The sequence below is a fragment of the Panthera tigris genome, chromosome C1, assembly GCF_018350195.1.
Source record: "Panthera tigris isolate Pti1 chromosome C1, P.tigris_Pti1_mat1.1, whole genome shotgun sequence".
Lineage (NCBI taxonomy): Eukaryota > Metazoa > Chordata > Mammalia > Carnivora > Felidae > Panthera > Panthera tigris.
This window is the reverse complement of record NC_056667.1, coordinates 71,957,004-71,982,160: the sequence shown is the minus strand read 5'-3', so window position 1 is coordinate 71,982,160 and position 25,157 is coordinate 71,957,004. Positions and strand designations below refer to the sequence as shown.

General features: G+C 33.6%; 1 protein-coding gene across 1 annotated transcript in view; it reads left to right on the top strand.

The window, feature by feature from the left end:
* The window catches only part of COL24A1 (collagen type XXIV alpha 1 chain), a 398,425-nt gene that overhangs the window by 81,537 nt on the left and 291,731 nt on the right, over window positions 1-25,157 (top strand). Inside the window, exons 9-13 of the mRNA XM_015536213.2 lie at window positions 1,489-1,542; window positions 2,725-2,769; window positions 7,113-7,166; window positions 10,295-10,339; window positions 23,545-23,598. Of these exons, the coding sequence (XP_015391699.2) occupies window positions 1,489-1,542; window positions 2,725-2,769; window positions 7,113-7,166; window positions 10,295-10,339; window positions 23,545-23,598 (252 nt within the window). The remainder of the gene's footprint in view (window positions 1-1,488; window positions 1,543-2,724; window positions 2,770-7,112; window positions 7,167-10,294; window positions 10,340-23,544; window positions 23,599-25,157) is intronic.

Sequence of the window (25,157 nt, the reverse complement as noted above, 5' to 3'; positions counted from 1 at the left end):
TAGTATCTTGTTGAGAATTTTTGCATCCAGATTCATGTATGTGTGTGCGTATATATATATATATATATATATATGCGCACACACAATAAAATATTACTCAGTGGTCAAAAAAGAGTGAAATCTTGCCATTTGCAACAACATAGATGGAACTGGAGTGTGTTATGCTAAGCAAGTGAAATAAGTCAGTCAGAGGAAGACAAACATCATATGATTTAACTCATATGTGGAATTTAAGAAACAAAACAAATGAATATAGGATAAATGAAGGAAGAATAAGATAAAATCGAAGAGGGAGGCAAACCATAATGGGTGTTGGGCATTAAGGAGGGCATTTGTTGGGATGAGCACTGGGTGTTATATGTAAATGATGAATCACTGGGTTACACTCCTGAAACCAATGCCACATGGTATTTTAACTATCTTGAATTCAAATACATAATTTTTTAAAAAATAAATAAAAAATGAGTTTACTTGGGTGCCTGGGTGACTCAATCAGTTGAGCATCCGACTCTTGGTTTCAGCTTAGATCATGATATCAGGTTCATGGGATTGAGCCCTGTGTTGGCTCTGCACTGAGCATGGAGCCTGCTTAAGATTCTCTCTCTATCTCTCTCTCTCTGCCCCTTTCCCCTGCTTGTACATGCTGTCTCTCTCTCTCTAAAACAAAAAAGAAAAATTTAAATGAATTTACAATTCCAGTGTTACTGTTTGAATTTTTAGATAGAGATATATCATGATTGAGGTAATTACCACTCAATATCCATTTCTTAATCAGACTTGCTATAAAAAAAAAGTTTATCTTAGGAAGGAAGAAGAGATTGGTTCTGAAGTTCACTGCCGTTTTTAGTCTTCTGGGGCTCATGCTCAGACATTAAGGACATCATGCTTAACATGCAAGATGTTGAGGTAAGAAAATGATTGAGACACGAGACAATATAAAAAGACACTGGTTATTAAGAAGTGTACCAACTCTTGGGGCATCTGGGTGGTTCAGTTGGTTGAGCATCTACTTTGGGTCAGGTCATGTTCTCACGGTTCATGAATTCAAGCCCCACATCAGGCTCATTGTTGTAAGTGCAGAGCCTGCTTCAGTTCTCTGTCCCCGTCTCTTTACCCTCCCTTGCTTGTGCTCTCTCAAATAAATAAACATTTATTAAAAAAATAAAGAAATTAATGTACCAACTCTTTCTAGAATAGGTGTCTTATTTATGTAGTGCTGGAATTTTCCATCCTGGATTTATCATTAATAATCAATGTCTCATTTAGAGCCCTAATCTAACAGTTTTATTTACATTTATTTAGTCATTTTGGCTCATTTTAATTTCAAGTAGGTGATTTCAGCCAGATAAACAATGTGTAGGATCCTTGGTCCTTCTGTGGCGAAAAAAATTCTTTCTGAACTTGAATATTATAATTGTGCCAAATTTGTTTCCTTGGGCTTCTTTTGGTTTTGTTGTATTGTTTTATTTATTTTGTTTTTTATTTCAGGGAATTCCAGGATTCACTGGTAATATTGGTTCACGTGGTTACCCTGGCAGGCAGGTGAGGTAACTATATTTATACTTTTCCTTTTATGTTCCTTTGTATTAATGCATTGCACTTTCTGATTTTCAGAGTTAGTGTTCAAATAATAATTGGTTTACTTTTATTAAATAATGAATTACACTTGGCAAAATAATTCAAAATCAAAATTATAAAAATCCTCCAGAATTTTACTGTAGAAAGTTATTTGTAAAATTGGAGTAGAGTTTTTAAACATGTATGATGTGATACAGTGGAATCTTCAAAATTAAAATGCCCAAGGGTCTAATAAGATTTTAAAACAATCCTGTGGCTGATTTTACAATACTGCCACTGACTAAAATGAAGTAATGGTAAGAGTTAAGATTGGATAACAAGTATTATTTTTTAATAGCAGAGTTATAAAAACTTGAGAGTTTGATAGTGCTGTATATACCACTACCAAACACTTTTATCTGAAATGAATTCAAGTCTTTGTATATGGTTTTGAAAATTCATTCTAATTATTTCATATTTATTTCCCTCTAATTTATAACTTTATTTCTTGTAGACTACTAACAGAATAAATTTTCTTTCATAGGTTTTCATGAAGGCTTACTCTTGAAATTGACTATTCATTTAGCATACTAAAAAACTATAGTTATAATATCTTTTTTATTCTCAAGAATAAGGGAAATGGAAATGCCAAAAAGTAATCTATAGTTAACAAAATTCCACATTTTGGGCCTTTAAAAATACATGGAAGGTATTGTATATTACAGTCTTACCACCAAGTGATGATTTATGTTATCTGAAACATAAAATATAAATGCTCAAGCATATGGACATTGATCTGAAGTTAAAATGTATTTTTTTAAATTATGGGAATATATTTTAGATATTTTAACTAGAAGTGTTTTAAAAGAATACAATTTTCCAATGAGAAATAATTTAATTAAAATTTATTTTTTATATCTTATAATGTGTGTTAATCTACCTTGTTTGGCTGTCTAAAAACATATATATATATATATATATAGTGTTCCTCTTTTGGTTCTGAAATGCTAAAACTTCTTGAACATACATAGTCTTCATTAAGTATACCTAGTTCTGAATTTTATACTTGTGAAAAATGATACCTCTTTATGTACCCATTTCATTTTATTTATCAACAATGCTTTCAAAATACTGTAGTATGATGATGATGTCTTTTGTTCACACTAGGGTGTAGCTGGACCAGAAGGTAATCCAGGTCCTAAAGGTATACGAGTAAGTAAGCATTTTCATCATTTTGTAAGTGTGCTTGCATACAAGTAGGATGAAATATATAAAATAGTTAGCAGTTTCACACTTGTGTAGGAGCTTTGAATATAATGCCAGTTTAGCCTAAAAAGAAGTTCATTTGTTTAATAGATACATTCACTGTTAATGGCAACAGAAAGCACTCTTATAGTAGTTTTACATCATTCTTTTCTATACTTTCTGGCTCCTAGCATGTCTGGTGTGTTAGAATATACTCTATAGTATAATTTATATATGAAGTCTATAGACCTAAGAAATCATGATAAAAAATATGAAGAGGAAACAGAATTCATATTAATTTCAAGGCTGAGATAATATGATGCAAAAACTATCTGGAGTAAAAAATATATATATCTGAAAAGAAGAAAATAAGCTTATCATATCGAGAATATACCACTGTACTTCTGAACCATTAAGGAGTTTTGTTAGTCACTTTAAATCATTAAGGGAGTAAAAATAATTACCGTGATATCTTATATAGTGTCCTACACATTAAAGTCAAAGGTAGTCTAAGAAAAATTAAAAAGTAAACTAAAATTTTTGTTTTTTAAAATTTTCTATTTTTAATGGCAAGTTATTTTCCAGAATCTACCTGCATGCCTTATATTATCTAAAATGCCTTTTTGAAATAAAGCATAATGTATTTACACAGTATGTGCTATAATGATGTCTTTAATTCCTAAATATTTTCAAATACTTTCATATGTATTTTCTTCTCTTATTTTGCTGTCAATCCTGTGAAGGAATTTTACAGATGAGAAAAGAGTAAGCTAAGGAATTTACATGACTTGACAAAGTCATAGCTAGCTAGAAGTAGACCCAAAGTCTTTTCACCTTTATTCTGTACTCTTACCTCTATTTCATACTGTTTCTACTCTTGCATTAAGTGAAAATATAGCGGGGACAAGTCATATATTTTTTTTAATTAGAAACTGTACCAAAAGCACATATTGACTTGGATCCGGGAAGAAGATATTTTAGTGGTCAAGAACATAGCTTTGGAGTTAGAAGGACCTGCTTTTTTGTTTTTTTTCCTTCATGGAAAAATCCTATTAGATAATGATAATAAAACTTGCAATTAAGGTAGTTATGATAACCACCTGACCTTAACATTCTTTTTTTGTTTGTTTATTTATTTATTTATTTTGAGAGAGAAAGAGAGAGCACGAGCAGGGGATGGGCAGAGAGAGAGAGAATTCTAATCAGACTCTGTGCTGTCAACCCAACGTGGGGCCTCAATCTCACAAACTGTGAGACCATGACCAGAACTGAAATCAAGAGTCGGATGCTTAACCAACTGAGCCACTCAGGTGTCCCCTTGAGCTTAACATTCTTTTTTTTTTTTTAAATATGAAATTTTTTGTCAAATTGGTTTCCATACAACACCCAGTGCTCATCCCAAAAGGGTGCCCTCCTCAGTGCCCATCACCCACCCTCCCCTTTCTCCCACTCATCAACCCTCAGTTTATTCTCAGTTGTTAAGAGTCTCTTATGGTTTGGCTCTCTCCCTCTCTAACTTTTTTTTTCTCCTTCCCCTCCCCCATGGTCTTCTTTTAAGTTTCTCAGGATCCACATAAGAGTGGAAATATATGGTATCTGTCTTTCTCTATATGACTTATTTCACTTAGCATCACACTCTCCAGTTCCATCCACGTTGCTACAAAGGGCCATATTTCATTCTTTCTCATTGCCACGTAGTATTCCATTGTGTATATAAACCGCAATTTCTTTATCCATTCATCAGTTGATGGACATTTAAGCTCTTTCCATAATTTGGCTATTGTTGAGCTTAACATTCTTAAACCACAGTGCCCAGCATATAGCATGCATTTTCTTTGCAGACTCTTTCATTTTATTGGAATTTGAGAGTCTCTTCTGTGCATTAGCTAGAACCACCAAGACACGTTATTTGGCACCTTGCAGTTTTCTCTTATTGTATTTTCTCATCTTGCTTCAATGATTCCTCTATTTCGAAGTTCTTCTTTATGCCACTGTATGTTATACATCCTTTTGCATTATGTTAGACATCCTTTTGTTGTTTTTTTTTTTTTCATTTGTATGGAAACTATAGTCTGGGTTGTAACCCTTTTTAAGTTGTATTTTTAGGTTTTGACAGCAGCTTCATAAAAACATTATTTTAGGGGCAGCTGGGTGACTCAGTCGGTTAAGTGTCCAACAAGCTCCGGTCATGATCTCATGGTCTGTGAGTTCGAGCCCCTTGTCGGGCTCTGTGCTGTCAGTTCAGAGCCAGGAGCCTGCTTCAGATTCTGTGTCCCTCTCTCTCTGCTCCTCCCCCACTCACGCTCTGTCTCTCTCTATCAAAAAAAAAAAAAAAAAGAATAAACATTAAAAAACATTTTTCAAAATAACAAATATAATTTCTTTTCTGATTGATTTAATTGATTTGGTTCCTTAATTTTCCTTTGTGAATACAGGAAGAATCAAGAAGTCCATTTCTCTAGGCTTCCTATTCACAGAGGTTCTCAAATGTAGACTTTTAACATTAACTTCAAATCCACATTTGGTTAAAAGGACAAAAATCACAAAAACATGCTGACAGGATTATAAGAGGTTTTTTTATTTGGTTTGTATCTTGTTATTGCACTATACCACATACTATGTACTGTAAATTAATATTTTTATGAATCATGTGATAAATGATCTTTTGACTGGCAGTATTATTTAATTTCATTTTGTGGTGTTATGATAATTACTTTTACATTAAGTGCATATGTTTAAAATAGACCATCACTTTGTAATCCTCTTTTGGCAATTCTTTGTATAATAATATGCAAGGTGCCTCAAACAATAGAAGTATGTAGGGCCTCTCCTGACCTTTTAGTGGCACACTGGTGACACAAAATTGCCTCTAACTGGATATAAAACCTTCAGTCTAAAACAAAAAAGCATATATATTATATTTTTTTAAATGTTCTTTGTTTCATTATACACTAAACTGTAGATTAGGGACAGAGTCTTGAGAATGATCACAACCCCGTGTGACTTTTTTGGTGGGTGCTGCTGACATTTTATATTCTGTTAGAATCAGCATGATAATTCTCAGGAAACCTTTATGAAATACCTATGTAATTATTCATTAAAATCTTTAAAATGTTTTTGCACCTTATTCAGGCTATATCGAATAGAGGTCTAACTTTCTCTTGAGTTTTCAGTTGATTTCTTAGTTCAGTGATAAGTGTATACCAGTTAGGGTGTCTGTTCTTTTTATTTATAAGAGAAAATTCAGTTGTATGTATTAAAATACAAGTTAAGTCTTTTTAAACTTGAGGCTATCTGTAGCTGGTGATTCTGGAAATAATGTTTTAGAATCATAATCCAAGCTCATAAGCCTTCAAATTTGGACCATTGAAAGAGCCTTCTAATAGATTTTCCTACATTCACTGTTTCTTGCCTCAGACATATTCTATATCCTGCCAACAGATTAATATTTTGCAAGTACAACCTAACCCAAGGTCACTATCACAATCCTTTAAAGGCAGTAGCTTCCAGTTGTCTAAAATATAAAGTCTAAAACTCTTAGCTTGAAATTTAAGTCTCACCTTAATGTACTCTCCAAACTATCATACACTTTACCTTTTAAATTGGTAAAGAGATTATTTACCTCTTTATTTACCTTTAGGTTATAACTAAAGTATGTTAGGATAAAGTACCTTGCATTGTTATATATAAATACCCCTTGGTTGTCTGACCAATTGGAATCTTCTTTAAGGTACAGTGGGTTTTTGTTCTTCTCCAAAGCATCTTACAAGTATAATGCTATCTGTTACCATTTACAGACACTCCCTGAAATTCTCTGATTCTGCTTTCTGTAATTGTTCTGCTGGCAGTGTTCTTTCTCCATCCTGTGCTTGTCAGGATTTTAGCTATGCTGTAGTCCTATCTCAGGTGTCAGTATCTTTTGAAAACTTTTTTGACTTTACCTCTGCCACATTGGAATGGATCTCTTCTTCCTTCATGCTACTTAATATCTTTTGATACTTCCATTCTGCCTTAAATTTTAATTAATTATATATTTTTCTGCCCACTATAAAATTCAATGAAAGGATTTGGTCTTGATTTTCATTGGCCGCTGTGTCTTAAGTTATGTTCCCTCCTTTTTTTTTTTTTTTTTTTTTTTTAATGTAAAGATTGATCTGTAACTTCTGGAAGGAAGGTGATAAGGCAAAGGGAAGTTATTTATTCTGTTAAGCCTAATAGTTTCACACTATTATGGAATAATTTTATTATCTCTATTTGAAATTCCTTACAGGGTAAGTATTCAAATGAAAAGATTATTTGCTTACTTTAAGGGTTTTATTGGCTCTCCTGGAGAAGTAGGACAACTGGGACCTGAAGGAGAAAGAGTAAGTGCATTTCCTTCAAATATTATTTCTAAAGTGATATGCTTAGGATAGGACAACAGAGGTCATAAGCACTTATCAGATAGGTAATCTTATTGTGTGAAGCAAACCACCTTTTAAGAAAAACCACCTATCAGATATATAATTAGATTCTCTTGAATTTTACCAAATTTGTTTTAAGGAAATAAGGTGATACAAATATATATGGTTAGATTTATTTGTTTTTATCTATCTATTTGTAAGAGAACATGCACAAGTTAGGGGCAAGAGAGGGGTAGAGGTAGGGGCGCCTGGGTGGCTCAGTCAGTCGCACATCCGACTTCGGCTCAGGTCATGATCTCACAGCTTGTGAGTTCGAGCCCCATGTCGGGCTCTGTGCTGACAGCTCAGAGCCTGGAGGCTGCTTCGGATTCTGTGTCTCCCTCTTTCTCTGCCCCTAACTCACTAGCATTCTGTCTCTGTCTCTCTCAAAAATAAATAAACATTAAAAAAGAGAGAGAGGGGTAGAGGGAGAGAGAATCTTAAGCAGGCTCCATGCCCACTGTGGAGCCCATCATGGGACTGGATCTCATGATTGTGAGATCATCACTTGAGCCAAAATCAAGAGTCGACACTTAACCAACCGAGCCACCTAGGCATCTCTGGTTTGCTTTTTTAAATTTAATTTTTAAAAAATGTAAATTGAAATATTAAAATATCTACTTATGAAAATTGTATCTTGTAATTCATTAGTATTTAAGTACAAACTCTTGACAGATCTTGTACTTTACAATACAATGTATAGTAAATAATTCAGCTTCAGAAGATATATTTTTGTTTAATTTAATAATGGAAGATAGCTGTTCATAAATACAGGCTCTTGTGAATAAAGATAGAATCTTTGCAAAATGGTTGTTATCTTGGAACAATTAAGTACAGAGTTTTGGTATTCCAACTTCATCATGTCTACTTTTCAGTACTGTTCAGTGATTTCTATTGCATTACTTCATTTGTACTGTCGGTATTCACTGAAAAAGATAGAATTGAATAATATTAGTATATTATCATAAGGTTTGAAAATATAGTCATATTCAGAATTTAGCATTTGACTCTATTATTTGTAGGCATGGTGGTTAGGCCAGAGTTTTCATTTCTGGAAACTGGTTTTTGCAAATGAAAGTAAACCAATTTATTCTTTGCTAGATGACTTTTTCAAACATACAGTCAGTTTGAGTGAATTATATTACATTTTCTTGTAATGACTTGTGAATTTCCTGACAGAGAAGAAATAATCAGAATTTAAATGTGCTGTTGTGGCAATCAAAGTGTTCATTCTTCTTTGGTGAGATGAGGTGAATATTTTCCCTTGATGAATATGCAAGTCATTTCTTTCACTTGCAGAAATATCTTCAGTGTAATCCCACAACTAAGCTACCTGATTGTCATGTGATACAGCAGACTTAGAGTTCATGTTTCCAATCTATCATGCAAAGAATTGAATGCTTCTCATTCACCCAAAGGAGTATATACAGTTTACATTTTTATTACTCTGTTGCACATGATGCAATCCTTTCTTGGCCTTTAGACATGAACTTATTTCTAGTTAATGATGTAATAAATAAAGCAAAATTATATGTCCTCTCAAAATGTTATTATCTTGAATCTGAGGATCCTATCACTGACCATCATTAGGCACACTGCCTATAATCATACTCACTAGTTTTGACCAGTCTATATGAAAATATTAAGACCTGTCTCAAGTCATAAATGTAAGACCATTTTGTGATATTATGGCTATCATAGGTGCCATGTCCTAATATTATTTGGCTACTTCAAAATTTTCATTAAACTATGAATGATATAGCTAACTGGGTATTGTTATTGTGTTATAAAATGTGTACGTGTAGAGAAGAGAGTAGAGAAGAAGTGTAGAGAAGGGCAGGAAAAAAAAAAAGAGTATAATGTTAATCCCTTCCAAAAACAAATAGAGAGAATTCCTTCCTGAAAGTCAGTAACGTGTGTATGCGTGTATATATATGACAAAGTGTTTATATAATTTTGTCTGTACAATCCTTAGGTTTCCTGCTGAGATTTAGTGGCCCTACTAAAGTTGTAAAAAATAATTACCTTATCTCTTAAAAAAAAGGTTGGCTATATTATGTAAAGATGTATAAAGTCTTAATGAAATGAGTCTTATCACTCACCCGTGCTTTTCGATAAGACATTAGATGAGTTTTATCAAACACTGTTGAACTGAAAGTCGATGGATTACTGCCACCAATGATATCCTCTAAGTTAACTCTATGTGCCTATAAATCCCATGCTACATGCTTTTGGCAGATTTCTTAGTCTCTAAGGCTTATAGGTAAGTCTGAGTCTCAAGGTGATTATATAAGTGAGGGTATTTTAGAATGCAAGTTACAGAAAATCCCAACTCAAACTGGCTTAAAAATGAGGAAATTTTTAATAATGATGGTAACGATGATAGCAAATGATTTACTGGGTCGTTGTATATATGCAAGGCACAGGTAATAAGAGCAGAGCCAGGATTTGAACACAGATGTTCTGGCTCCAGTGCTTGAGCATTTAAGTATTATGCCCTACTACTTCTTATATAACCAGAAATCTATAGGTTAGGTGGGATGTAGGCACAATATGATCTTTAGCACAGTGATACCATCCTCTCCACTTTGCTTCACCTAATGTTGGCTTTATGCTAAGGCAGGTTTCCCACCCAGTTGCAGAATTGTCAGTGCAAGGGCTAAATGTGCTTTCATTTATGTCCAGTCGAAGAGGTAGGGAGACAGGAGGTTAATTGTCCCTTAGGTTTTGGAAAATGAGACCTTCCTGTTTATGTGGTTGTGTGCCTACCTCTGGACAAAGAACTATCACCGGAGGAATGGTAGGATCCCATTTGGAAGTACAGATAGGATGCATTCCAGAATAAAATCAGGATTCTGTTATGAAGGAGAAAAAGAGCCGCTTCAATTAAATTAATATATTGAAGCTTTTCTGAATGTCATACCAGTTTAGAGAATAATTCAGTTTTCTCTTTGTGATACTTCATTAATTGATGTTTGAGAAAGAAAAGATCTGTAATATCTTATTCATTTATTCAACAAGTGTTTACTTTTGACATCTGTATATTCTAGGGTGTTCCTGGGATCCGGGGAAAGAAGGGTCTTAAGGGAAGACAGGTAATTCAATTTTTATTTTTTGAGGTTCCGTTCAGAGCGATATAATCTAATTATATGCATATTTCTCACCTATATAAATATAAATGTAGTTGTTCTTGTTATCCACAATATATCTCATTCAATAGAATTTAACTTTTGCCACCTTAACAGTTTATCAAATAATATCTGAGATTATGAAGGAAAATTTAGCTTAAAAAATAATGAAATATAACACTTCTCTAACCATTTAATAGACCAGTGGAAGGGACTTTTATCCCTATTACAAGAAACTAAATGTCACAGAAAATACATGAACAATTTAAAATACTAATGATATCACTATTAACCTTCATATTTTACAGGTTTTAAGAATGCCTGCTTCAGACATTAGTTTAGAAACTAGTTCCCTGCAGCTTCTTATATTTTCAGATTTTAAAAAATCAAGGAAAGTGAATTTTGCCAGATACAATAATTTCAGAGATGGGAGGAAATTTTGACATCATCCAACATCCCCATCATTTAACAAAGGAGAAGACTGTGGTTCAGGGAAGCATCCTTATGTTATCCTGGCTGAGTTAGTTTAGCTAACTAGCCACCTCCTTTTCACTTGTGTTGTTTTACTGCTATCCAGAGGTATTTATTAGGGTAACACTTTCTGTGCTACACTGTATTCTCTAGTCTATTAGGAAGGAAATTGGGTTTTTCATAACAGCTTTTCTAAAATTTTGGTATGTATAAAAAAAAGGCTTGATAATAATTGTAAAAGAGAACAAATCTCACCAGAATATTCATATCCTTTTAAAGCATTTTATTCTTGAGTTTTGCAGTATTTCTTGACGGTAGATTAGAATCGGTATTAATGTCACCGTTATATAGGTGAGGAGAGTGAGGCTCAGTGATGTTCAAAGACTTGCTCAGCATCACGTAGATAATGGTGGTAAAACCAGAAATTTATCTCAGCTTCTCTGAATATAAACCCAGGATCCTTTTCCTTCCTCCTTAGGTATTTCTGCTGTCTGCTACTCACACTGCTTAGAACATGATTAATTTTTTTCATGATATTTGGCCAAAATGTGATAAAATTGTTTTAAAGTTCCACTTTAAAGATTTCAATTTATTGGGGTCCCAGGTGGCTCAGTCGGTTGAACATCCAACTTCAGCTCAGGTCGTGACCTCAGTTCGTAGGTTCAAGCCCCACATCGGGCTGGGCTCTGTGCTGACAGCTCAGAGCCTGGAGCGTGCTTCACATTCTGTATCTCCCTCTCTCTCTGCCCCTCCCCTGCTCAGGCTCCATCTCTCAAAATGAATAAACTTAAAACAAAAATTCAATTTAATAAGAAAAGCTTACCAAACTGTCAAGAAATTAAAAATAAACCAGCCATTTTGTTTTCTTACATCTATATTCAACTTTAAAGCTAATCTTCCAGCATTTATTGTTACCATCACCATTTTTAGTTCTTAAGAACTCTGATAAATATTCTGTATACCATCTCATTTAATTACACTCCATTATACTGCAAAATGTTATTTCTTTTTGTTTAAGTCCTCGTATATACCCCAACAGAAATACCTCTCTAATTATCATGTGCAAATATCTATCTAACTGCAGATTTAGGCTCTCAAAATTGACAGTAGGTGAAATTTATCTTCCTTATTCTTGTCTTCTCCATTCTTCATCTTTATTTTTTTTCCTTTTTTCTCCTATCAAAGTATGACATTAGTGAAAGAATGAATAAAGTTATTTATGGTTATTATGTAAATTACTTCTAATGCTTCCACTGTTACCTTACCCATTAGTAATTATATTCTAAGTGTAGTTTAAGACAAATTAAGTAATCTGCAATGGTGGAATTTTAGGCATTGTTGAGAAAATAGAGTATTTTCCCAAAGCCCTTGTAATATGCCACTTACATAGCTACCAACTTCATTTATTAATATGGCTGGATTTCTGTGGATATTAACTTTATCTTGAAAATGTATTGGTAATTTTTAGTTTCCTACTCTATCATGAACTATAAAATTATCCATGGAAATTTATAGATAGCTTCTGGTTTTTTACTCTCTAAAGAATTATAAAATTATCCCACAGATGCTATTGAATTCAAAAGACAAGTTCAAGAAAACAGTGGAAAAATAATGAATGGAGTGATTGCTGGGTTGATCTCACTGTTCTTTACATTATAAAATTTGTAAAATTTTATTCCTTTAAAAACATATGCCCTTGTCACAGATTTAGATCCTTGGGAAAATTATATTTGAAAAGCATATGTATCCCATTTTTCCTAAACAGTGTTTATAGTAGAAAATCTGTCTGGTGCTGTAATATGTCATGTATGCTATATGTACTTTTTCTTGGTTTTACCACTAAATTATTTGGCCATGTTTCTAAGGAAATCACAGTACTTTAAGATACAGTTACAGCCGCAAGTCAAATTATGCCAATGCTGACCTCAGACACTGTGTAGAATAGTATCTTATGTATAAATGCTCCCCTATGTTCTGTTTATTACAAGTAAAATCATCTTCAAATAGCTTTGACATTAAATAAGGGCAAACATATTAGCATGGGATATTATGCATCATGGGAAACTTCTATTTCAATTTAGATTATTAATGTTCCATGAGAAGAATGGTTACTTATTACTGTTTTAATAGCAGTGAAAGGAAAATACCTTTTGATGATGTGTCCACTTTCTGGTGTGGAAAATATTAGGTGTGTGGAATATAAATATGGCCATTTTTTCTTGGTAATTGATTAATTTATGTATATTATTTGTTATTATTTATGAAGTTGATATTCAAACACAGCTGCAGAACTAAAGCATCCCAGGCCACCATAAAGATGATGACAGAAATCTATATGTCTGGAAGAATATAATAGAAGTCGTAGAAATACTGAAATCTAAAAGTACCTGTATCTAAGAAACTTTTGGCTATGCATATGTCAAGGATTGTTAATTCAAAATTTCTGCTGACTTCAGAGATATTTAGAAGTGTGGGTTCATGCTTTGCTAGGGTACTGCTATGTGGATCCCATGTCATTTCGTTTACGATCATTAGTATTAGTATTAGAAGATGTACTTTATTATAATTATCACTCTCCTTTAATCTGATTATTCTTTCTCTGTGTTAAATTTTCTCATTTCCTTAAATTTTAGGTAGATAGAAGTATGCAGTCTTACAAACATAGAACACGATTCAGTTTGAAGTAATTTTACAATGTAATTTGTAGAAAACTAGTAACCCTTTTTAGATAACTCCATAACGTTTATGGGATATTTTACACAGGTTTTTAAAGTCTCTGAAATTAAGGCCAGAAGCTGATCAAATGAATTACTTCACTTTCTGTACTATGTATGGTATGAAACACTTTGACAGTCAAAATAGGCATAGAAAACTTCAAAATCCAAGTTTAGGCCTTTGTAAATATTAACATGACCTTCTTTGCACAACTGAGTCAGTTTCTAACTTATATACCAAAGCTGTGTGTTTGATATAAATAGTTTAACAAAATACTAATATGTATATCTCTCTCTTATATAGAGAAATCATATGCTATATACATGTAGCACAGAAACATAGAGTAGTAAAAATCCTGTCCAAAATATTTCAGTGATGTAGTAACATTACTGAACTTAGGCTCAGAAGACTCGCTATTCTGCTACTGTACCTTGTTCTGCTAGCCAAATCATCACTTCTTTTCCTGAGTAAACACTGACTATGGAATTAAGTTGTTATGAATCAGCTTCCTTAGTGACATCTGTATTTTTTTAATGAAATGATAGACTTACAAGTAAGAGATATCTTCTCCTAAATAGTATAAATATATTAGAGCTATTGAAAATGGACACATTTCAAAATAACATATTATTTTGGTTGTCCAAGAGTTATTTGGTATTTAGCTTCATACTGCTATTTTTAAATTTAGTGTTTGGGTTAAACGTTATCTCATTTTAAATCTTACTTCCCAGAAAATTTCTCCCCAAGTAAAACGTTGTCTTTATTCAGTATTTATAGATTGAGTTGAAATTTATAACACAGTGTGTTTTTGTTTTTTCAACCAGAAAATGTATGAAAACTGATTTTGCTGGAAATTGGGTATATTTTAGGACCAGGGTATATAAAAGTAGTTATATTAACACATTTCAAGATCCTAGTAAAAGGTACTTACTAATAATCATTACAATTATTTTTAAAGACCTCATGTAATCAGTTACATATTAGTCAATATTTGTGTACTCATACTTTTGGCTATTGAGATATTATAGCTCTTACCTCTTTCCTTCCTCTTACAATCCCTACATATTACAAATCAAAAAAGTTAGATCAAAATCCTTATTGTCAGTTATGTTAGAGGACAGCTATGGGGCTGTAAGTGCTATTCATCCATTCTTTTTGGTATCTGTGGGTATAACTTGAATTCATCTCAAGTTCTTTCGGAAGAGATCTCCACAGGTAGTACCACAATCTACAAGGTAGTAGACGATCTTTATTGGTCAAAACTCTTTTAAATACCATAGAACTACCATTCTATTTTATATGCTTTGCTATCTATTTGAAAAGCTTCTTGGAACATATCTGATGAGCCAGATTCTTTAAAAGCATCAGTTATTCACTGATTTATAATAGAAAAAAAGAACACTGTTAAAAAGGGAAGGCAGGGAGAGGTTTCATATATATTTGTCAACATAAATTTTATGTGTACTACCCAGTTGTAAGCAGCTTCCTTTTTAATTCAAAGTTTTCAGACTTCGTTCTGTAGTACCACAATCAGGAAATTCTATAGTTGCTTTTAAAGAAGCATTTTGCATTGCTCCCGGACCGATTTAATCAGTAGTTTCTTTGTTGTACTAAGTTGGTTATGCAAATTTACATTACTCCACAGAGCTAAAATATTTATGCTAGAACTGACTTGTCGGGATTGAAGATAAACATGAAATTGGAGCTGGAATTTACTCTCAACAACGCCTAGAAAATTGTTGTCAAAATATAGAGACTTTTCAAAGGAGTTTTGCAGACCTGATTGGAATAGATTATAAATAATCAAATCATATTACATTAAAGTTTGACAAAGAAAAAGTGTACTTAGTTTTCTTCCTATGAAAATCAAAATATCATAGTCTTAGAATAGTAGACAAAATAACACCCGTAAGCTACCTGGACTTCAGAGATGTTTACTTTTCTAACTATAGAAAGAACTGTCTCCTCCTCTTTTCTCATACATCATCTTGTTAGAAGAGTCTATTTAAAGTAAACTGTATTTTGGCTTCTAACTCTAGTGTTAGAATTTCAGAATATAAAATCCTTCTGTTAAACATCTGTTATTAGTTTCTATCCTTAGCCCAGGATAGTCTTAAATACGTATTGCACAGTAGTGTCTCAGATACATACATTTTATCAAGAATTTGGAGACAGTATTTTGTCTGAGGAAAAGGTTGTAGTTAATTTGATCCTAGAGAAAGTATTACTGTTGCTAGAGCATTCTGAAAAATTGTTATTAATTTTTAAGTGATTCTGTCTCTTTTAAGAAAAATGTTTTTTTCTGATTTTTACTTACTGGTTGTAGTCTATAGTGACTATATTTGGCTAACTATAGCTTGACAAGATGTATGGAAGAGACAGGACTTTGAATTAAACCCACCATTCAGGTTGGGATAGGTACAGAGAAGAGAGACACTCAAAGAACTATAGCTGGTAATTTGGGGGACGTCCAGGCAGAGCATGATTTCATAGAGATATAACACTAACAGGTGAAAATTCAGGCAGGCAGTTATTTTCAGTGCAGATAACATAAGGGAAAACTCAGTCTTGTAGGTTATCAAAGTCATGAATGTGAGTGCAAATATGCCCACAGGGGTTGGCTTGGGTTCAGGGACTGTGTTCTTAGTGTTGGAAAATGGCAAGAATAAGGTGGGGTCCTTATGAACAAGGGATAGAACATAATGTATACCAAAAGTGCTTTGTGGACACAAGAATAAGGCAGATTGCAATTCCCCCAACTGGAGTACAGATGATAACCAATCTTTAAGAACAACAAAACAGATGGGGCTCCTGGGTGGTCCAGTTGGTTGGTTAGGTATCTGACCACTGATTTTGGCTCAGGTCATGATCTCATGGTCATGGCATTGAGCCCTGCATTGGGCACCACGCTGACTGCAAGGGCCTGCTTGGAATTCTCTCTCCTTCTCTCTCTGCCCCTCCCCCACTCATGCTGGCATGAGTGCACTCTCTCTCTGTCTCAAAAATAAATAAACTTAAAAATTTTTTTCATGTTTTTAATTTTATTTTTGAGAGAGAGAGAGAGAGCGCAGGGGAGGGGCAGAGAGAGAGAAGGAGGCACAGAATCCAAAGCAGGCTCTAGGCTCTGAGCTGTCACCACAGAGCCTGACCTGGGGTTCAAACCCACTGACTGTGAGATCATGACCTGAGCCAAAGTTGGATGCTTAACTGACTGAGCCACCCAGGCACCCCTTAAAATAAATAAATAAACTTTAAAAAAAAGAACAACAAAACAGATGACAGAGGGAGAAGAGAAGAGAGGGAAAAAAACCACAAGAGACTCTTAATGATAGAGAAAAAAACAAGAGTTGACAGTGGGAGGTGGGTGGGAGAAGGACTGGATACGTGATGGGTGCTAAGGAGGACACTTGTGATAAGCACTGGGTATTGTATATAAGTGATGGATCACTGAATTCTACTCCTGAAACCAATATTGCACTGTATGTTAACTAAGTAAAATTTAAATTAAAAAAAAAAACAAACGAGGAAAACAAAAGAACAAAGTACGAACATGAATGAGAATTGAGGCCCAGATCATCACTAGGATAACCATAAGTCTGACTTGATGTTCAGTTTCTGAGAATTGGGCTAGAACTCCTTAAATTCCTACCAAAGTTTAAAATTAGTTTTAGCCAACAAGACATGGTCAACCCTTGAAATGTGGATCAAATTGTCCTACCTGTGATGAAAAGGAAGGTGAAAAGAAAAGGGAAAAGACATATCTTCACAGAGTACTTAACATTCTAGCCTTTTCCTATAGTAAGTGTGCTTTATTTTTGAACGATTTAAAAATATCATGATTTCATGGTAATAATTATTCATGTGTAGACTGTAGAATTAACTACCAGGTTTTATTTTATTGTTTCTAATCCTAGACAAATTAGTTTGATCTTCTCTTTTCAATGCTTAGTCTTGGGAAAAGTTGAATTTCTGTTTTTGTTGGTAATGTCTATTTAGTGTATATGTCTTTATAATATTTCTTATTTATCTCTACTTCAGATTGAATATGTTGTTTCTGAACCATTGTTTTCTGAAAAGAACAAAGTATGTTCATAGTTAACTGTGGCCTTTAACAAAAAAATTTTGCATTGCTTATATTTTTTTTTAATTCCATAAATGTAGTCATTAGTATTTTATGGTTATTTTGGTTCCCATATTTTCCTAATTATTTTGTATGCAGTATTTTTCCAATTTCTTTGTAGAACTAGGGAAATAATCATTTTACTAGATTGTGTAAGCTGTAAGTTTCCCACTGTTTTAAGATATTTAGATATACTATCAAGTATAGTACCTACACTCTAAAATATTAACACCACACATACATGCAAGCATACTAAGTCTAAAATAGGTCTTAGTGTTTGATCACTACCATGTTTGATAACAATACCATTGTTAGACCCAGGCAAGAGAGAAACTTGATCTGGGCTCTGCACTTTTGAGGACCCTGTACATCACAAAGAAAGTAAATGTATTAAAAACAAAACAAAACAAAACACATGAGTGGCTCTGTCACTCAGCACCCAGCAGTTAGCATTGGAGCAATATGACCAATCATCCTAGACCATCACTCTTGTTACTATGTATTATCTATTACTATATAACATGTTACTCCAAATTAGTGGTTTGAAATATATATATATATTGAAAATATGAAAATATATATATATAATATATAAATATATATATATATTTAAATATGTATTATTTTTCAGAGTTTCTGTGGACTGGGAATTTGGGAATGCTTTATTTGAGTGGGTCTAGCTTAGGGTTTCCCATGAGGTTACAGTTAAGATTTGGGGCAAGACTACTGTCATCTGAAGGCTTGACTGGGGCTGGGGGATCTGCTTTTAAGGTGGCTTACTTGCTGGCCAGCCACATAGTGCTAGTTGCTGGAAGATCTCATTTCCTCTCCATAGGGACCTCTCCACATGGCAACTTGAGTGTCCTCAGGACATGGTTGTTGGCTTGCACCAAAATAAAGTGGTCCATGAGAGCAAGGTGGAATGTGTAGTGCCTTTTAGGACCTAACCTCAGAAGTCACACTGTACATCTATATTCTGTTGGCCATGTGGGCCAGCCATGATTCCAAATGGGAGGGGACTACACAAAGGCATTAATATCAGGAAGTGAGAATCATGGTGGTCCATCTTTGAAGCTGTTTAGTGTCTTCAGGCCTCAGAGAAATTCTTCTCCATTTCTGTGGCCTATAATCTCATGTGTGAATGCCATGAAATTAGTAGGTGGTCCACTGCCAAAATTAGAGACAGAAAATGCTCAAGATTGTGGAGAGGATTTGAGCCGGCCATCGAAGCACCTTGGTAAAAGGAAAGATGAGGGGCGCCTGGGTAGCTCAGTCAGTTAAGCGTCCGACTTCAGCTCAGGTCATGATCGCATGGTTTGTGAGTTTGAGCCCCACGTTGGGCTCTGTGCTGACAGCTCAGAGCCTGGAACCTGCTTTGGATTCTATGTCTCCCTCTCTCTGTGCCCCTCCTCTGCTTGTGCTCTGTCTCTCTCAAAAATAAGTAAACATTAAAAAAATTTTTTTAAAAAGGAAAGATGAATTAATTAGCTTAGTTAATTCTCCTTTCAGTATGAATGCAATAGAATCCTGTATAATGAAGTACTGTTTCCTGATAATGCAGACTTCTGTTTTCTTCTTTCTTTTTATGTTATGATTTATGGTTTCAGAGGTAATAACATTAGTGCAGTATTTGCAACAGCTACACTTAGAGACTGAAATATTTTAAATTATTAAGCAATTCTATTACTCTTAAATTTGCATTTCATAACTATAGACACAAATTTCATGAAACATAATAAAAATTCTTTACATTAGCAAGTAGATGAATATGAAATGCTAGAATGCAGTTTTTAAAATATAGATATTTAATTAGATTAAATTTTTAAAATGTTAAGTGAATATAAAATTTTAATTTAACTAATATTGATAGTAATTATAATTTGCAATAGAAAATAAAAAGCCATAGAAAGTCTTCAGAGATGTGATCTATTTAAGTTTTTAAAATCTAGAAACAATGCAAATAGTCTTATATTGAACAATACCATTTAGTAAAATTTGCAAATTGGACTTTATACATTCTCTATTTAAAGATTTCATTACCAATTTTATTAGCTTTCTATTGCTGCATAACAAAAATCACAAGCTTGGTGGCTTAAAACAGCACCCATTTATTTCCTCACAGTTCTCTGGGGTAGGGAGTTCAGGTACTACTTAACCCAGTCTTCTGCTCAGGGTCACAAGGCTGTAATCAAAGTGTCAGCTGGCTGCAAGATCATCTGGAGGCTTGTCTTGGGGAGAATTCACTTCCAGCCTCATTCAGGTTGTGAGAAGACTTCATTTCTTTAAAGATATAGAATTGAATGCCCTGGATTTTTGCCGGCTCTTGGGAATAGGCCACCCTCAGGTCCTATGGAGTGTCCACGGTTCCTAGAGTTCACTCACAATTCCCTGCCATGTGGGCATCTCCAACACAGCTGTTTATCAAGCTCACAAGGGAAGTTTTTAGTTCCGGGCTGCTAAGATGGAGTCTTATACAGTAGAACATAATCACATCCGTGACATCCCACCAGCGGTGCTGCACTCTATTGGTTAGAGTAAGCAAATCATAGTCCGACCCACACTCAGAGGGTGGGTATCACATAAAGCATTGGAATCATTGGATGTCACTTTAAAGTCTGTCCACTATATTGACCAAACTGGAAATAAGCAAGAAAATTTTTCACAACTTGAAGAAATCAAATGAATTTCCTGGAATGTCATATTCTTTATAAAATAAAATTTTATAACTGATGAAAACAATGAAAATGGAAAAAATGGAAAAAAAAGAGAATTATACACAACACAGAAGGAGCAGTGCAACTCTGGCTTGCCCATTAGTAGACAGTTATTACGTTGATGAAATTGGCAAATGGGACAAGAAAGGGAAAAACTCAAGCTTCCCTATGGACAATAATCCTGGAAAATGGTTATTAAATCCTTTGGCAGTGTGAATATATTTCTAGGGAAGCACAATTTGATTTAAATTAATGGTTATAATTTTCCACTAGGTAAATATGAGAGAAAATCTAGTATTGCGTTTTATAACAAATTCTTTCCAGTGGAGAAAGAAACTGTAGAAACTATCTTTTGTATTTTAAGTTCAAAGACAAAGTGTTTTGTCACTATTGTTCCATGTTTCACTATGAGTCTTTTAAGATAGGTTTTTGACAATGAAGATTTGTGGCTGCAAACTTTTAGGTTCCTAATTTAAGGAATACAGAACCTCTCCTGGATTAAAAAAAAAAAATCATGCATGTAATTGATAAATTCCATGCAAAATACAACTGATAAAAAGGAAACAATGGCATTTTTAACAACGTAAAACATTGGCATGATGTTTTTTAAAATAAAATGTCCAGTACATAACCAAATATAATTATGTTTTTTTTTTGTGGTATTAGCTGTGCTGTATTTCATTAAACAGGAAAGTGTGTCTAGATTTAATAGGAATTATTTCGGAAATTGATGACACAATGGTCAACATGTACAAAGGACTAAAAATAATAAAACAAATGATCTCTGTCTAGACTAGAGAATTAAGAATGAAGTGATACATTTAATGGGTAGTGAAGTGAGAGGAGAAATGGTACATAAAAATTTTAGAAGTAGATATTACGCAGTTTAATTAAATTGTTTCAGGGGCAAAGTCAAGTTGAACACCTAATATTTATTATATATTTTGTTGAACTACCAGGAGAATAGGTAGTTGAAATTAATAAGTAATTTATTATTTATTATGTTAGTGCAGGTTTTGTTCTAAGTGAAGAATTGATCTCCCCCCTTTCCCCTCCTGGGGCGTAAAAATCACTAGTTTTATGGAAAGCTGAACTGGAGAGCAGCTCCTCCTACTGGATGAGGATGGGGCCAATCAGTCCCAGAGAGCAATCCTGAGTGAGTCCCCAAGGATGGTTTCTCTCTGCTCCTTGTTCAGACTGATTGTGTCTTCATTTTTTGTGAAAAACTGTTCAGATCTAATTCACATGCCATAATATTCACCTTTTTAAAATGTACAATTCAGTGCTTGTTGTTATTTTGACAGAGTAATGTAGCTGTCAGACTAGTTTTAGAATCTTTTCTTCACCCAGAGAGAAACCCTGTACTTGCTAGGAGTCACTGCCCAATTCTCCCTGCACCACCAGCCTTAGACAACCACTAATCTGTTTTCTATGTCTGTGGATTTGCCTGTTCTGGACGCTTCACATTCATGGAATCATGCAAAATGTGCCCCAGTCTTTATTATTTCACTGAGCTTTCTGAAAAACCTACTTATGATCTATCTAAAAAATCAATCATCTCTTCTGTTTCAGATTTATTACAGAATTTTTCCTCTACTTTTTCCATTACCTGTACATCATAAATACTTTGAAATGTCATTATTAGCTCATACTGAATAGTATGATGTATTGCCGATATGTGAGCTTGTTGACAACAGAATCTGACTTCCAAGGACAAGGAAAGCAAAATGCCTGCCTGAACTTCAACTGACTTTGAAGAGGTTATGGCTACACTACGTTTGACTATGCAGATGGTTTTTGCATTATCCTCTGATTACAGAATAAGAAAAACTGCTTCTAGTATGAGTTAATTATGTTTTAGAAATATCATACTTTTTTTTCCATTGCTAAACTGTCTTTTAAATTTTGTGCATTCATGTGTGTACTAGTGAACCAGTGATTTTGGCAATCTATTAAATAGATATTTAATAAGTGGCTTGCCTAATAAAGAGATTATAAGACTTTAATAATGTACTTCAATTTTTGTTAGGCTTATAACAAATTTAAAAATGAATGTTATTAAAATGTTGATTATAATAAATCCTACAAATCATTTTGCAAAGTAGTCTTCAAACAGAGAACTTTAAAGTTGCTGAGTATAGTGGCAAATCTTTACAGAAAAATTTTACTATCAAAGTAAAAGTAACTGAGCGATTGAGTTATTTTACAAAAGACTATGTAATAAGAAAGTGTGTCACTTTACTGTCCTTCATAGTTTTACAACGTAGAATCCTTCCTCAGCAGGCATTGAGGAAGTTTGATTTTCAGTGGCACCACATTTTATGGTTGCAGTATGTATGTGCAGTATGGCTTTCCCCAATAATACAGTACTGAGATGGTATTTTTTTACCTGTTTATCATATCTTGAAATGATGAGCTAAAGTATTCAGTATAGAATAGAAGAAAAAACGTGACTCTGTGTTCAGACTTTCTCCACTCAAATCTCAGTCCTGCTCATCACTAGCGAGTACAAGTGACTTAAGCTCTTTGTGCTCCAGTTTTCTCAAATGCAAAATGAGGATATTAATGTTCATTAATTTGATCTGTTATGAAGATAAAATGAAGTAGTGTGTGTATACTAAACTGTTTAAAGCCCTTAGCACATGGTAAATGTGCTATGTACATACTTAAATAACATTAGTCATTTTATTCTTTATGATGTGCATGTAGGACCAGCATGAAATAGTGGAGAGAACTAATGGATTGGTCAGGAAGAAATCTTTTTTTTTTTTTTTTTTTAAATATGGAAGTTCTTGATGTTTTTATTTTTTTTTTTTTTAATTTTTTTTATTTTTTTTCAGGAAGAAATCTTTATGTTCCCTCTCATTCAGTGATTCTTTATATAATAATGAACAAATGTATATTTTCTCAAATTTAGTTTTCTGTATATATTATGTGACATCTAAAATAATTTTTGCAAATCATAGAAATAGTATACTTAACAAAATCAATGAAGTATTATGCAAAACAAATGTAAGTTTTTTTGCACTACAATTTAAAAGTTAGGAAATAAATATTTCCTATTAGTAAATTCCTTAGCAGTAAACAGAACAAAAATGAATTCTTTATCTATGTTGGCTTTAATGGCATTTCTTCTTTTTTCCCTGGTCCAGGGTTTTCCAGGTGACTTTGGAGACAGAGGCCCTGCTGGCCCTGATGGCAGTCCTGTGAGTACACTGTGATGGTCCAGCCTTGCAATCTGACATCACTCAGATGCACCAGCACCTACATTTGCCATCCTCACTATGACATTCACATAAGCAGCATTGGCCAGAAAGCTTTGATACCTCTGTGCACATTACAGTTTGTAATTTTTCATTGTGGGAAATAAAACAAAAATGTTCTGAGTAAATTCTGTCTTGGGATATAATCATCAAAATTAATTATTGTAGCCATGTTAAATGTAACTGCTTAAGTAAAATATTAGAAATATATGAACACAAGACATATTTTGGGGGTGAGGAGAAGTCTTTCATGTACATGAATGTACCAACAAGCCTCACGTAAAAATTGTGCTCTCAGTGATTGCTTTTTGACTCAAATCTGTCATTGATCTACCTGACTTTTATGTATCTATTTATAGAGAAATCTTCTCCTTTGGGATTTTTCAGCTATTATTTTCAGGTTAGGGGGTTACCATTCTATAATTAATTATATTGTCAAAGAATGGTGATGGGCTGTCGTTTTTTTGATGCTAGGTAGAAAAATCTAAACTTTTTTGCTCTCAAAGAGCATCTAGCAAATACCTCCCAATCTATTCCATGAACATACTCTTTTAATAAGATTTTAAGGTGAATAAGAGTCAACCACTAAGCTCGTTTAGCCTAAATTGAGAATAGTTCCTATATTTAGGTATTTATACTTAAAGTGTTAGAAAATATTTCTTTTTAATTTTCTTTTCTAAATTATGACTTTATTAGCTTATTCAGTTAATTTAGTCAAAGTTTTAGTTGTTGTGAGGCTTGGCAGGTAAGAGTAGAACTGATCTCCAAAGAAATTGCTAAAAACCTGAATGATATTTTAAGTAGAATGTTTACCATCTTTTTCTTGCCCTTGATTCTGGGGAACTTTTCATTTCAAGAGTAATAAAGTAAGCATTATTGGGGCACCTAGGTGGCTCAGTTATTTAAGCATTCGACTCTCTATTTCAGCTTAGGTCATGATCTCACGGTTTTGTGAGTTCAAGCCCCATGTCAGGCTCTGCTCTGACAGCACAGAGCCTGCTTGGGATTCTCTCTCTTTCTCTCTCTCTATCTCTCTGCCCCTCTCCCACTCACACTGTCTCTGTCTCTAAATAAATAAATAAATAAATAAATAAATAAATAAATAAATAAATAAAATAGAAAATAAAGTAAGCATTATTTACTTTTCTCTTTAATACCATTTATGTACTTGCATAACTACTGTGAAGCCATCTTATTTAATTTTTTTGTCAGTCCATTCAGTATACATGAAGTTTGTTAGGGTTGGACTTCTACCATATATAAAATGTGTCTTTTTGAAATCTACTCTTTATTTAAATATAATGCTTCTTGAAGAGCATTTTCAGGCTTTAATATCTTTAACATAGGATTTTTTGTTTATTCGTTCATAATTCTTTATATTTTATACTGTGCCTTAATTTCAAAACAACTTGCAAAGGCAGGTGCTGTTCTTGTACTTTGTATCATCATTACTTTGTAAATGATGTAACACTGACATGGAGTGGGTTAGGAATTACCATAAG